This window comes from Bombus pascuorum, chromosome 11 (genome assembly GCF_905332965.1).
Source record: "Bombus pascuorum chromosome 11, iyBomPasc1.1, whole genome shotgun sequence".
Taxonomy (NCBI): Eukaryota; Metazoa; Arthropoda; class Insecta; order Hymenoptera; family Apidae; genus Bombus; species Bombus pascuorum.
In genome coordinates this window covers 12,701,394-12,719,583 of record NC_083498.1, presented here as the reverse complement: position 1 = coordinate 12,719,583, position 18,190 = coordinate 12,701,394, and the positions used below count along the sequence as shown (strand labels likewise).

The following is an 18,190-nucleotide window of genomic DNA, read 5'->3' as shown; positions in this document are numbered from 1 at the left end:
GCGACAGTTGTTTCATTTTGTAGTAGTTTGAGCGAGATACTTTACCTTTTATTTTTCATAAAAAATTTTTAATTGCATCTAGCTTCGATTTGGACGACTGCACCGGATCCCTGGTACTTTTATAAAAATACCAATTAATTTCGTTCGTTACAACACGAGTACACCAGCACGAGTGGCATTTTTACACTAACTTTCGATGTACGTTATATAATCAAGCGTGACAATAATAAGTTGTTAAACTTTTTGTAGATGGACGATTTGAAATCGTTTCTAATACGATAAACGGCAAAATAGGCCAATCCCGATTAATATTGCCAATAAATTTATATGTTTTCAAATTTATCGTTAACTCGAATAACTTTGATTCGATGCGGTATAAAAGATTTTGTATTAAAATTATTTATTATTCGAGAGATCGAGTAAAGTATCGAGATAAGCGATGACGAGGAAGATACGAGGAAGCAAGTGAAAGTAGATCGTTTACGGTCAGACACTGTCTCGACCGATGTACGTTATTACCGACGACAAATACTTATATCTATCACTTGTAATCTCATTTCTCTGCAATTATGATGATAAATTAAACCCCAACATCGATGTTAATAACATTATCTATTTTTGGATTAAATACTCGAGTTATATTTAAAACCGTATTTCGTTGCGGCATACTCGACGAACTAATCAAATATCGCTGTCCTACCTAGCTTTTGTTAACCGTTAACGAGATCGATAATTCTATATCTTTCTCGATATGGACAGTTTTATTTACTTACTCGACTGTGCTTCGCACTTTCGTCGCATTTCGTCGCATGGTGAACATTAAGAATGCAAATAACGGTCGGTTTAACGAGACTACTCCTACAAATCTTCTACTAATTTGACAGTTATTAATGGAACGATCGATACATACGTATCAGCGATGAAAACGGTAAGCTTTAGACGAACCGTGCGAAAGAAATACTGTGTTGTCTGTATAAACTATCGATTACTATGTGTTTACAAAGCTATAAAGTGGCGCATATATACGAACATCGATTTATACATAGAATAATGGATGTTCTTATAAAGCCTCTGCGATACTTTTGTCAAATAAATTGGCTACCAAACGAAAACACATAGTTCCGTTTAAATTTATGAGCTGTCAATAAATACTTTTGCCACTTTCTGAATTTAGCCGCTGTTTCGGTCCAATGTTCGGTCCAACGGAGAGAAGCGAATACTTTACAAATAATAATTTACTAGTAATACATTGGAAATGTAAATATTCGTATGTCGCTGATAGTAACTCCGAAAGGATACAAAATAACACGTTTCTCTTATCGACAGATTCTTCTGCTGGCCGTGACTATCTTGGCGGTGTCCGCTGTACCAGCTCCAGTGCCGCCAGTAATATCACCCCCGCTGGTCTACTGGCATCCTTACGCGAAGGTGTTACCCCTCCACACCGCGACTCTGCCTCTGTCCTACGCTCATGGCTACAAATGGTACCACCCAGGATCCGTGTATCTCTACCGATGACGAAACCAAGCCAATTTCTTCACCTGTGCGATAATCTCTTTACGACTAAAGATTATACAGCACAGAGGCGACAATTGAGCGACGAATAACTTCTTACCGATTGTGAGATGTTTAAAGTAAAAGTTTAAAGTAAAACACGCGATAGCCGCAACGACTGCAGTAGAATCCAAAGCCATTTCCCTTTTCCGGTTAATTTCACCGTCAAACTCGTTCGTCGTCTTTTATATCGACTGTAAAATCTGCGGGATGGTTGGCGAGCGCTGCTCTGCTCGAGTTCCAGAACGATGGAAAGGAGAAGCGGCCGCCGATACGAGATTCGACAGCGTTGTTCGCAAGGAGATGCATGGAAAATCTAAAGGGTCTGAAGGGGAGAGATTGTTCGGGACGGTCGTAAAACGGAGGAAGGATCGTCGAAGGTCAGATTCATGCGAAAGCAGGGTGGAGACGCGTACGTCGTTTATATGGCCATCTGCGTGTAACGGCGCGACGCTGCGGCGTTCGTTTGCGACTGCAACGCGAACGCAAAGTATCTCTGCGTGTGTCTTGTTTTATCGTCGGATAAGATATACATTCTGGAAGCGGGGTGAACGCTCGAGATCGTGGGTACTTTGTTCGAAACTTTACTCCGATGGAGTTGCTTCGTCCCGACGAGCTTCTTTTGGTGCGTGAAATCGGAGAAGGAACGTGTTGGAGCGATCGAGGGACGAGACGAAACACGGTGGAAACTAGAACGAAACACACGAATCCCATTGTTTGTTTTTTTAAATAAAATTTTATTAAAATTCCATATGACCAAAGGGAAAGGGTCCTGGATGATGGTGCAATGATAGAGATGCGAATGTCCGAATTGCGTTGATGATCTCAGGGCGGCAAATGGTCGCCGAAAGGAAAGAGACCAGCCGATTCTGACGCGATTCTCGATCTTTGGATCGCGTCGCGGATCGTGTTACCGATCGTGTCCCGAAAGATGCTGGACGTCGTCTCGATGATCAGGAGATGACCAGGAATGAAACAATTGATTTACTAGTTTTCTCGATTGTGGCTGTTCTTCTCGCTCCATCCTCGAGCTATGATCTGTCTTTCCCTTCGTGCTTTTTTCCTTCAATTTCGCTGCTTCGTTTTTTTGCCTGGTTTGGAGGTGGGGACGATTTACGAGGGATTAGAAAGGTGTGTGTATGTGTGTGTATGTGTTTTCTAGGGGGGTTGTCTCGTCGTGACTTGGTGGTAGTAAGATAGAATCAGTTGTCATTTAATGCAAGCCGTGCGCAGAAAGGAGGGGCAGGGGTGCGGCGGTCAGCACGGACTTGGTGACGATGGGAGCGGTGCGGACGATGGGGGCAACAGGCTGGGCGATCACGTGGGCAGCTGGTGCCAGAGCAGCCGCGTGCGAGACGACCAAGGGAGCCGTAATTGGGCCGGTTGCGTGGTCAGCGATGATGCCAGTGAGACCACCAGGGGCAGCGGTAGCGACAGCCAGGACGGCGGCGAGAACAGCCTGTGGGAAAACAGCACGTGCGATTCTTAGTTTACCCCTGGCTCTTCTCTTACCAACCCAACCCCTCAGATCCTCCATCTACGTTCACCGGCTTCTTATCTTCTACATAGTTAATAGTCGTAGCACAGTGCGGTCGTGTATCTAATTCGAGCGTTAATCTTCCAGCGATTATAGTCTTACGTGGAAACGAAGAGAACGCTTTAATCGCGTTAAGCCGTGTTCGAGATCCGTATTTGTTTACCGGTGTCCTTGGAACCGCCGGCGTGAAAGATATAAGGAAAAGGTTAAAGCAAGAATGTCGAACGAAGTAAATTGTTTCCAACGATTGGTGGCCCAGAGAAAAAGATTCTTGGACGATCGAAGAATTGACCGATATACATTTTTTTTTGGTAGTTTGATACTCCGTAGTAGTTGGATATGCTAGTTTGAAAGCGATATGATTGAAAAAAGTATAAGCGAGATATCCAACGGCGATTAACGTTATATCGAAGATGAAAAAATTAATACGCGTCTGTTGATCGTAGAATCTCACGAAAGATCGACTGCTCGATTAAATCCATACGGCTGGTCCGCGACGACCTTATTCTACTTCTTCTCAAGCATGTTAAGCTTTTATGCAAAATCTGCTCGATGTCCGTAGTAACGTCGACGCTATCGCGTTAAAATTACATCAAGCAACGGTTAAAGAAAAATTTCACAAATCCATCTGATCGAAATGTGCAAAAACTTACTAAAAATTTACGTTACGTACGAATCAATGTCAGCCTCCAAACTTATATTTCTATGACACCGTCTATAACACCGCCTTGGTCGAAAAAATGGTTGTGGAAACGTGCAGATCGAAATAAAACGACGTAAAGCAAGTGTCGTGGACGAGCGGCACGCGAGCAGGCGAGTGCGCGAGATCGGTTTCGAGCCGGGGAAAAAGCGAGAACGCGGTGTCCGTGGTGCGGGTCGCATTCCATTTTGTCGGACTGCGTTCGCGAGTAGAGTTGGCCAACAATGTGCATGCTTCAGTGGTTTCGCTCGCTCGCGTAGATTTTTGTGACCGGACGGAAACGCTGGTGTCCGTCCGAGTGAACGTACAAGCACACCGATGTATGTGCGCGGAAAGGTCACGGCGCGATACTTGACGCGTTTGCCGCGGGAATCAAATGCTTTATCGATCAAAGAAGATCAGAGTGAACGGAGGAATTTTCCTCGCCGCGACGTTCCACGGTGATTCTATCGGACGATTAGCCAGTCCTCCGTATGAATGTGCTTGCGAATGCGGTTAATATGCAAATTAGCCAAGGAGGCCGGCCTCACCGACGAGAAATTCCGTTTTGCGTTTAGAAAAATAAGAAGGAGAAGCTGTAGAAGTATCTCGAGAATCTAAAAATTTTCCAAAAAGAGTTTCGAATAGAACGATTTTGCTGGACGTTGAACGAGAAATGTAAAGGACGTTTGAAAGTTGTCTTATGAATTCCGCATAATTATGCTATACTGCTAGCTAGGATTATGTACTATACGCATTTGAGAAAATATTAATGTTTCGTCCACCAGTTACTAGGTAAGGTATCTATCGGAACGGGCGAAACTGGTATAACTTGGTTCCCCTTGTAACAATTTTGATTAAGAAGCTACAAGATTTATACAGTTTTCTAATTTCTGTCTCGAATACGTGAAAAATTCCAAGATCGAAGAAATAATCAAAGGGCGAACGAAAGCCGTAGCTTATTCGTACATGGTCTATTAAAACCAATTTGAAACCAAACGAAACTTAATGTCTATCGCTGCTAAACTATATATAGCCGTTTTGTCTTGAATGGCTCACGTATGCGGTATATCTGTCCGTTCCAAGTGAAATCGTGCTGGTTAGAACCGTTTCGTTGCTCGATTTCGCCCACCCACGTAACATCGACAAGGCAAAATTCTATTTATCTAATCTAGTATAGCGATGGAAATAAGTAATATAAAATATGATATTCTTCTTACCAACTTGAACATGTTGATTGGGTTGTGGGTTGCTTGTTTACTTCTCGAAAGTAGGTAAGCTTATGCTGGATGTACCGGGCGGCGGTCCTTTTATACAAAAGTCGGTTTTAAAAAATCGCTATAAATTTGATCACGTGGTCCTCCATTCGACCGTCTGACGTTATGCATCGGCGTGTTGAGTCAGCCGATCTAAGAACGGAGGTGGGGTGCCGTTTAGCCAATGCACGTTCGGTATCGGCTCTAAACAACGCGAATCTGGCCAATCACGTGCTTTCAACCCCTCGCGATCGGTTCTCGGGAATTGGGTTAAGACACTTTGCGTGGAAACAGTTTCGTTGTCTGTGTAAACGATACGAAGGTGTGGGACACCCGCACAGACCCTGATTAGGTCGGGGTAAGTGCAACAACGCCAGCTGAAAACGTAAAGCCGCACGCTCTATACGCGGACTGATTTCGTGAAAAAAATCCAGTCAAGGTCTTCTTCGACCTCTTTGCGCCGCTCTATAGGCGCCAAACATATCCTTGAGGAGGAATCCTTCGAGCTTCTTCGCGATCGAGAATCGTTGCGAAGCGTAGGGTACCGATCGGATGTTACGCATATGCGTAAATTAACACCTGTCGTAAGATTTTTACCTTTCGATCGATAGACGGTTGACTCTGAATAATCTTTGCTAACGTTTACGTTCAGCTCGGTATATGTTTCCTATATGGTGTCTCAAAATTAGCGATCAGCTGTGTCGTGAAAGGATTAGCATGTACGTGTCTATACCTTTAAAAACTAATTTTGTGGCATGAGTTCTATGTGTAAAAAAAAAAAAAAAAAAAAAAAAAAAGAAAAATGAATCTTTTTTCGAAAGACGTCTATCGTTATAGATTATCGATCTCGCTCAAAAAAACCAGCAGCGAAGCAAGTATCCAAGGAAGTGGATAATACGAAAATTAGCTGAAAGAACCGGGTGTAATACAGGAAACGATACAACAACCACAGTTTCCACTTTAATCCACTTTCGTTTTACTCTATGGTTCATTATCGATCACACGAAAGAATAAATTTGCTATGAATCAAGAAGAGATTATATCGATTTAAAACGTAACATAAAAATTGTCGGAATCGTGAATTCCAGATTTAAGGAAAATTCAACGCAGCTTCCGCTCTCCGTCTCGTTTCATCGTAATATTAAAGATACCGTTACAAATCGGCATGTTACACTTTAAATTTGTCGAAGGTGAGCGGAGAAAAACTGAGATTTCAATTTTCTTGTGCCTGGGATTCGGGATACGAGTTGCTTAATTATCGGACCGTCCACTGAAAAAACCGATCTTTCACGGTCATTTATTACCGTGAAATCATTTAATTCGTAATATGACGTAAATTCCACTTCACACCCATTGCTTCATGCAAGGTCTAATGTCGACTAAAGGAAAGTATTTCCGATCGAAACGTGTCGTACCTAAGAGTACGTTCCAATTTCCACCTTATTTTTGTTACGTTTAATAGGAGTAGAGGCTTGCTTCGTTATACTAGAAAAGTGTTCCAAATCGATGGACCATCGGCGGAATCGCGCCAACTGGCATCGTCTTTTGTTACGCGACGAATCACTGCCAATTATCGATCTTCGATCGCTTGGTGATGTAATCGCGCGTAATCAAGAGCGGGTTATTCGTTCTCTTTATTGTGCGTGCAAGATCAGAATCTCTGGACGTGTAACAAGTGTGGCGGGTGTCGTGTGTCAACCACGCGGAAGTCTGCGCTCGACGGATACGAAATATGATCGACTTACGGTGAAATGGCCGGTTTACTAATAAAATGGAACGAGAGCTGGGTTGCTTATCGATATCAAACGTGAAATGCGATACCGCTTAAAGGCATCCCGACGTCTATCCTATCTTCCAGACTATGTAGATTATGATATTATTAAATTCTATCAAACGTCATAACGAGTATTATGTAATACATTTTTGTAACTTAAGCGCGCTCGATTCATTTTTGCACGTTTCAATTTTTCCCGAATGCGTAAACGATAAACATCCGTTAATCCGTCACTTCGATTCGACGAAGCAGCCAGTAATAAGGCAGCGATAAGTTACTCGCGAATAAATCTTCGATTACTTGTTTGTTCAAACAGCGTAGTACTTGTACATATGTAGATAATTTCTATTTCCAGTATTTTTGTTTAGCGTTCGGTGTATTTCATATTTTAAATTCTCGAATATTAAACCGATCGAAGGGATTGTTAAAGATCTTCAAGATCTTGAAAGCAGAAAAGGTAGGAAAAAAGTCGTTGACGCTTCGACGTACGCGATGCTTATAGAAATTTGTATAAGTTACGGATACTTTATAGGTTACCATAGAATAAATTGAAAGTAGTTAGTTTAGTATCTTTAGATGCAACAAGATGACAAACCTTTCGGAAATCTTCGATCCTTTCCTTTCTTTCTCGAGTAAATAACATACCTCTTTGGTACGAACAACGATTACGTTATAACGTAGCAACGTGTCTTGCGTAACTTAGTCGCAGCATTGAAAAGACAAAGGGAGTGTTCCAAATCTATCTTAACCCCGCCGTGTATATCAAGCTGCAATAATATCGTTTGAAATTGCTCGAGACGTGAATTTGTGGGCATAGAAGGAGGAAGTCCACGATGGGTTCGTGTTAGTGGATTTACGCAGGTCGATAGGTCAGCTGCAGCTTCTGTCGAAGATGTTCGCGCGGATATGAGAACAAGACTGGAAGATGTATGTATTTTCGTAGTTGGCAGTTCGTTCTATAGACGGAACAGCGGCAAGAAGCAAGAGAAAGAGGGCGAACGAAGGTAGGGTGAGTAATGCGTCGCTGGCCGAGGGTTGATCGAAGGCTAAGACAATTCCGAGTCACCGATGCTCCCTTTTGCCAGCCAATTTCAGTAAGATCGATCGCTTCCGAGGATCGTCTAAAACTATTTCGCGATACCGGTCGAATCGTTTGACGCGAAATTGATAGAAAATCATTTATCGGCCATTTCGCTGGATCTCCAGTCGCGTCTTCCCTCGGTATTCGACGTATTCTTAATCGAATTTAAATTTCTTCTGTTTTTCCGTTGTCGTAATAATTATCATAATGGGTTGTTAGCGACTCGTGTAAGATCGTCGGTCGAGTTTCGTAATGTTTAAAGCGGTTCGTTTTAAAAATTCGAGTAACTGTAATGCCTGATTTGAATTTTTTAAACTATCCCTTATAGACAAAGAACTGTAATATATGTATATATCACATATAATATCAAAGTACGATTTATCAGCTGGAAATTTGGTAGTTAGCTGAACTATTCGATTCAAAAATCGAAACAAAGTAGATATCTCCAAGGGAGCAGTTCGCGACGCCTTAAGCCGGCTTAAAACGAGCGACGTTGCGAGAACAGAGATACGAAGTTCTTTCGTCTTACGAAGGAAGAATACGTTCTACACATGTATTTTCTTGTTCTTCTAATTCCTCGTTTGGATCATTTTGTATACCAAACCTTTCCCGAACATTTCCCGATTATCGCGACGAACCAACCAGCGCCGAAGAAACTCAACCAGACGACGATTTCCTTCATCGATCGCTTACATGAGTTAAGCAATAGAATCGCAAAGTGCGTTCACCAAACGACGCGATCCGCGTTGCCCTCTTCACCGCATTTAACATCTTGCGAAAAAAAGTGAAACTCGTCCAGGTTATTGGCTTCGGTTAAACGTATGTTATCTTTATTGCAACACCACGAGACTTACATCGGTTTGAATATCGTTAGTACAAAATGGTCGCTTCGAAACGCGGCTCGCACTTTCTTCCTTCGCTTCGCTTCGTGAAATTTCGCTCAGCGTGCTTCGCGTTTTCAAAGGAAGGAAAATTTAAACGTCGCCGAGAGACGACACGAAACCGTTGGCAAGGTTCGCGAACGACACCAGAATTCGCGAACGATGCCAAACGTTTCGTTTTAGATGTAAAGAGGAGGCCTCGAGCGTCTAAAAAAAAAAAAGAAATTCTATTCGCGAGACGCCTGGCGTTCCTTTTGTCTATCTCCTTGCTGCTGGCAACAGGCCATTCGGATCGTGGAGAACGATAAAGGCACCGAGGTAAGAGTCGTCGATCGATTTTATTCAATTATGGACGAAGTTTACAGGATTATAGAAAATATTTATAACAAACAATAAATTGATCGGAAATTCTTTACTTCGCATTACCTCTATAATATGTCAGATGTAGATATCGACGAAAGAATAAAATTAGGTATTATGTTACTTAGTCTTTATCGTCATCTTCCAACGATTAGTATTATCGATACTATTTGCTATTAACTATACCGACTAATTATAACCGATTGAAGATTTTTCATACGATAAACGTCATGCCTAGGTAACCTATCGGATGATCAAGTAATTGAAGATCGCGGTTAGTGAGATTATGTAAAGATCGAGTAAAAGAGGCTCGCTTTATTCTTTTTATCCATGTGTGCATGGAAATGATTTTGTAATATACGTATCATGGAAATCTTTCTCTCTCTAAAGTCAGATCCTGTTCGTAGTCCGATTAATATTCCGTCATATGTTTCGCATACTTCCGATCCCTTGTTTTTCTTCTTTTACATTTGCCATTATTTCGTTACTTGGACAACCTATTTTTTTATCACTTTTTTCATATCTGCATCTCGGAAATCGTTTTGTCCTGGTAAAAGTACTAGGTGTGCCGCAAAGTTCCATCGTTTCTTCGAATCATGCTTACGGGACACGGCTCTCGACTTTGACTGAAAGCTTTGGTTTGAATTCTCGTTCGACCTGATTTTTCTTACTCCATGTACAAGAGGAATGTTAAAGAATCTGTGTCATTACTTTATTCCTAAAAGTTTGATTCGACGGTGAACATATGAGTGGATAAGACGCATTTACGGCACGATTCCGATTATCTTCCAGTGTCAAAACGTAAAATTATTAAACCATCGAACGAAAACGTCTTAATTTTCCGATTGAAACGCCGCTTTTCGAGAATTTCTGAACCATATCATCGATTATTTTTACGACGGTGTTAAATAAAATTTGTTCGGTGGACTAAGAAGCTTATGAAATGGTAGAATAAGATTATAAAAAGCAATGGCTTCGTATAAGAAATTGAACAAAAGGAATTTATGTTCTCATTCTGGAAGCAAACGTTACATTTTCACCAATCCGATAATATCTTAATGTCTATAAAATGTTGGTCCGAATTTTTCGTTTTTATAGACTCGAGGTTTCGCTTTCTTAAGAAATAACGAGTGGCCATTCCACGCTATATTTCTCGTCATACAGTCTTATTACGATGTTAATGGAAACACCGATTACGAGCAGCTAGAATGTCATAATAACCAGGAGGTACGCGGCCCAACATACGCGTAACCTCCCGTAATCCAACCTATGATTGTTACACATGGCTACGTAAATGAGAAATAAATATGTCATGGAAGAATATGCGTTAATGACGTCTGTGATTTCCCAACGTACACACGACAATGCCATATATTCGTTCTCTATCTTGTTTTCTTTTCTAGCTGCAAGGTATCTCGATAACAAGGTGTCTCGAACGATCGAAACCGATGATTATTTAGTTTTTCTTCTCGCGAAGAAAGAGGACACAGTCGGATGTTAGAAACGAAGGACTGGAATGAGCGATCGTTCGTTGAAACCAGTTGCTTGCCACTAAACGCATAATTCGTATTTTATATTCGTACGAATTGATATTTTGTAGATAAGTTACATAGATTTCAGAACTTCGAGCGAGTTGCCATTAAAACGACGTCGTTGTATCAAGACCACGTTATCGAGACACGCGAATCCGATTTCCAGGAAATTTCGAGAACCACTTCGTTCTTCGTTTCGGATAAAAACATCCTCCTTCTTTTTAATCCCATCTCTCAGCGGTTCGAGTAGCTAACAATAAGGGTTGATCAGTAGTTCTGATTTATTACGATAGAAAGAGGGGCGGAAAGACGAATGGGGGCTATTGTATTAATTTATCGCAGTTTGTTGTGCCGGCGAGGAGCCAAAAGACTTTGGATACTTCCATTTCGAAGATGAAACATAGATGAGAAATTTTATCGCTCTGACCGTCGCTGAACGCAATGTACTTCCGTACTTCGTAAAAGTGTCGTCAGTCGAAAGATTTTGAGAAAAGCACCATCGACGAGGCAGTATTCTATATCTGTCGATCTGCTTACTTTTTGAAACGAGAGAGATGAAGAGAGGGAGAGAGAAAAAAAGAAAGAGGAAAATGTACGAATTTCAAAGGAAACTATTTTTTACGCGAAAGAGAATTTAAGAATGTTGGAGGATAAAATGGGAAGATTAAAACGACTTTTACGGTAACCATGCGTTGTATATCGAATGTCAGGCGAGCGTCGGCGAACATGGATGAAATCATTCTTTGAAAAGTTCAATGTACATGTAGTACATACCTGTCCAAGGAAACCGCAACAAGGCTGTAGACAGAGGCCGCCACGGAAACGCCTTGTATATAAGCGACGGCTTTACACATGAACCATCCCAGGAACCATGCTGAAACACAAGTTCACCGTTTATCGTTCGAAGTCAGACGATCGAGCAAAACTGCGCTTTTCGCCAAAAATGATTTTCGTTCTTTTTGGAGGGAAAAGGAAAGAAAACAAAGAGAAACGTTCGTCGTAAAGTTGTTCTTTCCGATAAAAGTGCGAATGGACGTTGCAAAACTTTAAAATAATCATAATTTGTCGTGTGAAAGTTTTCAGATACAGGAAAGAATTCCACGATTTTCGGTAACAATTTCCCTGTATGGTAGCTTTAGTTGAAATTATTTCAACTTTTCGAAAACGAACGATATATTTCGCTTTCAAAAGTACAGGATTCCTTCCTAACAGTATTACTCCTGAAACAAAGAGCTGTTTCGCAGGAACGAGAATAATTTTAAGTATAAATAGACCTCGTCTTATTCTTTCGCAGTGTAATTTTGCATCTTCGCGTGGTTTTGCGACATATCGTTCTCAAAGTGGAAACACGTTTCAAAGTCTGCAGTGATTTACATGGATGTGCTGTTTGATGTTAATTGTCCGGGAAAACTGGTTTCAAAAACGTAAATGCAGAGCGGTTAAAACACTTGCATAATAACGAATAGTAGATATGCACTTACGTATGTATCCGCGTGTTGGATACAGCGCAATGTCGTATAGTAATTGCATGTCGTTTTAAAGCTTCTCGCAATTCCTTCTTATTTCGTTATCATGGCGGCAAAAACAGATTACTTTCGTTCTTGTAACTTTCTTATGAAATTTTTTTTTTCGTCACGCGAACTCTGTTCGTTCGCGAAGGAATCTAATTAAGAATTCTACTATCGGACGTCGCGTCGTTCTCATGGGCTTTGATTAACAGTTGTTTCTATAATTTCATTCTTTACAATAATTATCGCAATAAATTGTACAAAAGGTTTTCTTCTGGAAGTCGTTTTCTTTGCGCGTGTTCTGCGTAATTAACTAATTGATGGAAAATTCATATCAAAATTAAGAGATGGTGAGTGTATCGGGTTTATTGAAAAGCTTATGCGTATATTATACGGAGCGTTTAACGCGGATCTAGCCAAAGGTTCGAAAGGATGGAAGATAGAACAATTTCGATAAACAAAATGAAATGGTTTCTTGGAAAGTGGAGATTAGGAAAAGAAAGATGGCAAGAGAAATTACGCGACGAAAAATACGGACGTCCGCGACTAATCGTAAGAGTTACATACGTGATAATTTAAAAAGCTACGCGCATTCAGAATTCTATTTAAACGGACAACGCATCCACTGTACCAACCTGGTACACTCGTGCAACGATGCCTCGTATCGAATAACATTTAGCCTGTAAAACCCAGTGTGCCATATCGCAAACTCCACTCGGAGCCGTTGTATCAAGATGAATTCGAGTCACGGCGTGCCCCTTTGATCGGATATTAATTGCAGGATGCGACAGGGTTCGATGTCTGGATCCCTGATACATTTTTTCCTCAGCGGATGCCTGGTCGAGGAGCGTGAAATAAGCGAGAGATATAGGAGTAACGTTCGAATGGGAGGACGTGAAACGTAGGAATAGGTGTCGTTATTCCGCAGACCTGGATTTTTGACGCAGGCGGCGTGCACGATTATCAGCTGGTTACGTGTTCGATGGAATAAATAATTATCTCGCGCAACGGTTGATCTACGGCCTACGGGAAGTTCCTTTCTCATGTATAAGGCCTCGCGCTTACCCTTCACTTCGCAACACAATACTTTCGGTGCTCGACTGCCGCTAAAAGGCCACACAATCGGCATCGACGTAGCTTGAAAGGACTTGCTATTCGAACCGTTTCGACGGGAAAAAGGAACTAGCTGTTTGCACGGCGAGGAAATCGCCGTGCGAATGACGTGCCGCTTCTCAGGGGAATTTCGTCCGATGGAAGCTACGTTGACGCGTGAAAATATACGAGGAACACGAGAGAAATATGGGACTAAGAAGAAGGAGAAAAAGAATAGGGGAAGTTGGTATCGTAGCGACGGTTTTCTGGAAATTGATTAGGGCGAAGGTGAGGAGCTTTAAGTGGCGTATAGTAAATGTACGATAACGATTCCTGCACGTTGATTGAGTGTATAAATTGAAAAATAGAAAAAAGAAACGACGATATTTTCTATTCTTTACGTCACCTTGCGATAAACTTACTCGTAGGAGCGAGTCGTTTGTTTGTTGACGATCGAACATCGGACGTGTACTTACGTATGGAATGAAATTAACAAAAACAAAGTCGATCAGCGTGGCTTTCAAAGTCCCAAATATTGGAAAGAATGCAAATTACGTTCCTCGTTTTTCATTTTTCCGGAAGCCACGGGTGGACTCGTATGGAAAAAAGAAAACGCGAAAGTATACTTCGAAGAAAGAAAAAGAAGAAAGGAATATGCAAAAGTATGAGAAAAGACGCCATGCTTTACCTTTGCACGAAAGCCCATTATCGACGCAGGCTTGCGTACATATCGAAGATGTGGCAGTTCCGTGGAACGAATCTGCAATGTCACGTGCATCCGTCGCGGAATCGAGAACGAATCTGGCCTGAAAGTTTCGCGAAATCCATCGAAATTCGGAGCTCGCTCGCGATCAATCGCATCCTGACAATCTGACGTGTTCCAACTTTTCCATTGAATAAATTTGCCTCTTGTATGCAAGCGCGCGAAACCTAGGGCCGAAACGTATCAAACTCGAAGAACTCCGACGTATTGTTTTCGTCTCATTCGCGAATTTCAAACGGATGCTGCCTGTTTCACGGGAGTAGAAATCTACAGGACGTGACCACCGCTTTATCGTTATTAGACAGCGGATATTCGTGCAAGTGTCTCATATTTTTATAGATACAAAATATTGAGAAACGGGAATAAAGTAATACGATATCGAAGAGCATATGTAACAAACGAACAAAGGTGAATCAATTTATTCAAGCAGATACATACTTATAAATTTGATCAATTATCGGTTTAATTATCCGATAAAAGATTGGAACGATGTATTAATCGCTTCGACGTAACTTTATGATACTAAAAAAAATTTAAGGCGCACGTAAATAGAAAGGTGAAAAGAAAGCGGAGGGTAAGAGGAAAGAAATTGCTAAATTACAAGATCGATTCAGAAGCAAGCATAATTTGCAACATGAATAATTTCGTGAACACGTTCATGCGCGACGAAAAACGGGACAACTTTTTACGCATTCCTCGTGCGATTAACGCGAGATATTATCGGCTATTAACGATAAATGCTGGCTGGAGTAACGGGGCTAACTCCACAGCCACGGTCAGTTTACAAGATACAATCGGAGAGAAGGTTATTACAACACGCGTCTTAATTGCCGCGCTATTCGTTTCATATTATTATATAATAGTATCTTTTCGTTTCTACGTACACATATGCGCATATGTACCGTGATTTGGCGAATTAAAACGACCGAATGTGATATTTGAACAAGACGCTGTAAGTAAAAATGGAGAGGAAACTGGTTTCAAGGAATCGATTGGTCTGAAAAAGGATTATAATTATGTATACGTGTAATTATACGACACGTACCTACTTATATGTAAATTATATGTAAATGTTTCGTTAGACGTTTTGTTAGACGTGTATCTAGGTAGGATAATTGAAGCGGGAGGACAAACTTCTAATTCTTGTTTTAAGAATAAATTAACTACTATTTAGGATACGATAATTAAAATATCCTCAAGTAATGTTTTATGTAAAAAATTCTTTAAACCAGTCGCGATCGCTTTCACCCCACGATCCGTTAGTTTCTATAAAGACTCTATATAAAAATTTCGACACGCGACAAACGGGATAATAGAAGTGGTAGAAAGAAAGCGATTCTGGAAGAATTAAAAAAAAAGTCGATAAATAGAGAAATCATGCGTGATACGTTATGACCGCGAATATCTAAGAATCTCTTGTCTTCGAAACTGGAAGTTTTGAAATCATAAAAAGCGATTGCAACTTTGAAAACAAGGTCAAATCGGACAAACGTTTACGGAATTTGTTTCGTTATTTCTCTGCATCGTATTCGTCGCCGAGTCACGTGTTCGTATTTTATAAAGCATTTTGCTCGTACGTTGAGATACACGGCGCGTATCGTGGCTTATATCATAGTTCGTTTCCATTGCGACTAATTTACGATTGTAAGATTCTGTTTCCGTTTCACTTGTGTTTGCTCTATTAATTGGTATTACGATCGTTGTTTAATAGAAACGTGTTGTCATAACGATATTTCGCAAAGTATCGCTTTACCGAGTGATTTATTAAACGTTTTGCGTCGTATTAACGATCTTCCGATTCGTTCTGATAATTTCAAATAATAAGATAATTATCATAGAATATTTCACTTTGTTTCACGCGATATCTATTACGCTCTGAGGTATCAAAGCGTTTAATTAACTCGCTATACGAGATACTACGTTAGGATATTGAAATAATCACTATATACTTTGGAATATCAAAATCAAACAATGTAAAACATTTGTTGCGTTTTTGAATATTCAAATATTGGTTATGACTTAATTAGTATGTAAAATTCCGTGGTATACCGTGTAACTCGTTCAGTTTTATGCTAACGTTTTACGAAACTGTCGATAGCCTTAACGATACTATCTTATTTTAGCTATTAAAACATTTTTAAATCGTCAAATCCTTCGCTTTCGTGCGAATTAATATTCCTTTATATATTTTCGCTACGGTTATTCGAATAGTTTCCATTCTACGGATTCGTAAGAATCACGCAAAATCGATGCGACGATCTATCGCAAGAAAGATTGCCAATCGCGAGAAATCAAATTATTGCTCGTGAATTATTGGCCAATGAAAGTACTCGTTCGAGCATTCGACTTCACTCGTTTAAGCAGCCATCTGACCGATCAATTTTGCTGCCATGTTACCTGCTCCAAGGATGGATAGATAAATGGATTAGCATTCGAACGAGCGTGCCAGTAGCAACTTTGTTTCGCGCGTTAAAAATCGATAGAGCAAGAAAGGAAAGGGAAAAAAATTTTGAGAGCAACTATTTTTCCAACGAGCATTTCCATCGGCTAAATAAGAAACTGATGGATGCTCCAAGTATATTTCTCTTTATAACGTTGTTTTGCCCCATTTAATTTGCAATTTTATATGATACTACGTAATCGATGATCGGTCTATTCAAATCAATCAGCGATTAACCGTTGTTATCGTAAAATGTTTAAAGGACAATAAGTTTGATCGCATTCGATATCCGTTTTCAATTTGTAACGGTAATTAAGACCAAATGAATGCGTGAATATAAATGATAACGATCTATTAGTGTATACACTTTGATAAATATTCAAACATATCGCGTCGCGTGATCAACGGACAACACGATATTAAATATTTGATTTCTCTCTGAAAGTGAATCGATGTTTTAAATTGCGTCTAAACCAAAATGATACTTGGTCGAGTCTCGATTAAAATTAAATATCGCGAAAGAGAAACCGAACGATTCTCGAAACTCGATATATTTTAATTCAAAATTCGTTCGAGTCTCGAGTAGAACGTATTTCTATGGACATTCGCAATTTTTAATCAGTGAAACATTCGTTTCACGTTTACCGGGTGTAATTCCGATTGTTTTGGCCCGGTGCTGAACGGATCATGCTGCTGCCTGTACATTATCGTACTCTATCCATATTTTGTTTGCACTTCTTCGCGCCGTCCAAAATCTCTACGCCCAATTACGCGAGCTACCGATCAAACGGAAAATTAAAACGATTAGAGAGTCAACCTCCGTCGGAAACAACGGAACCGGCGACAGCAGACGATTTGTAATTTGGCGAACGATCTCCGGCCTGGAAACACGATTAACGCGAGACCGTGTACTTTCATTAGTTGGCGATTCTAGCGACTAATTAGCATGCCTCGTTTCGTAAAATCGAGAAATAAAGCGCCAAGAATATAAAGGATAATATCGCGCGGAATACGGCGAAGAAGGACATGGAATGACTTAGTCTGGCAAATTAATCGAAGCAGAATGACTCGATTAGTGTATCGAACGGGCGTAGGAATTGCAGGGGTATTTCGAGTCGAGTAAATGACAGATTCACTCTGGCAAAGGTTTCCGGTTACCTACTCGAATTCCAGTGGCTTGGATTAGCTTGTCATTCTACTTACGTGTAACATTTCATACCTACCTTAGCCTTAGCCTGCTTATTTCTTGTCGCTATCTTTTTATTACTTCCTCGCTTCTTACCTCGTTAGCAAAGCTTGTTCTTTTCATAAATTTTGGCAAGCCGAAGATCGGAAAACGCGCGTTTAACATTATCCGCCCCGTTTCGTGCGACTTTAGCGTAAGTACGTTATGGTAGATGGGAGACGAAAGAAGAAGGCTACGAAACGCCATAGATTCCAAGGCAAGAGGTGGAACAGACTCGATCGAAAGGGCAAAGTCATGTACGCCTGTGAATTATGTAGGTAAATGTGAAAATTTCTCGATCGCCTGGAACCTTAGTTTCCTATGCGCGTGCGTTTCCACGTTTCGCGTATTTTACTTTCACCGTCTACGCTCTGCTGGACACCTCCACCGAACCTGAGTATGCACCGTTCCGCGGAGATAAAAGGAACCAGCTCGGTCAAATAAACGGGCAAACGCCGGAGAACGAACGCGCAGGCAAAATGGACCTTTCCCCTCGTAACTTTAATTA

The 18,190-nt window shown here is 40.8% G+C and overlaps 2 protein-coding genes across 2 annotated transcripts in view; both read right to left on the bottom strand.

The window, feature by feature from the left end:
• LOC132912006 (neuropeptide SIFamide receptor-like) overlaps positions 1–18,190 on the bottom strand; it is a 59,882-nt gene that overhangs the window by 7,241 nt on the left and 34,451 nt on the right. Inside the window, exon 2 of the mRNA XM_060969087.1 lies at positions 11,429–11,528. Within this exon, the coding sequence (XP_060825070.1) occupies positions 11,429–11,528 (100 nt within the window). The remainder of the gene's footprint in view (positions 1–11,428; positions 11,529–18,190) is intronic.
• Positions 2,268–5,103, bottom strand: LOC132912009 (flagellar hook-length control protein-like). Its single transcript, XM_060969090.1, has 2 exons — positions 4,991–5,103; positions 2,268–3,013 (listed from the first exon to the last, which is right to left on the bottom strand). Exons 1-2 carry the CDS (start codon positions 5,000–5,002, stop codon positions 2,768–2,770), a joined length of 258 nt encoding a protein of 85 aa, XP_060825073.1. The 5' UTR covers positions 5,003–5,103; the 3' UTR covers positions 2,268–2,767.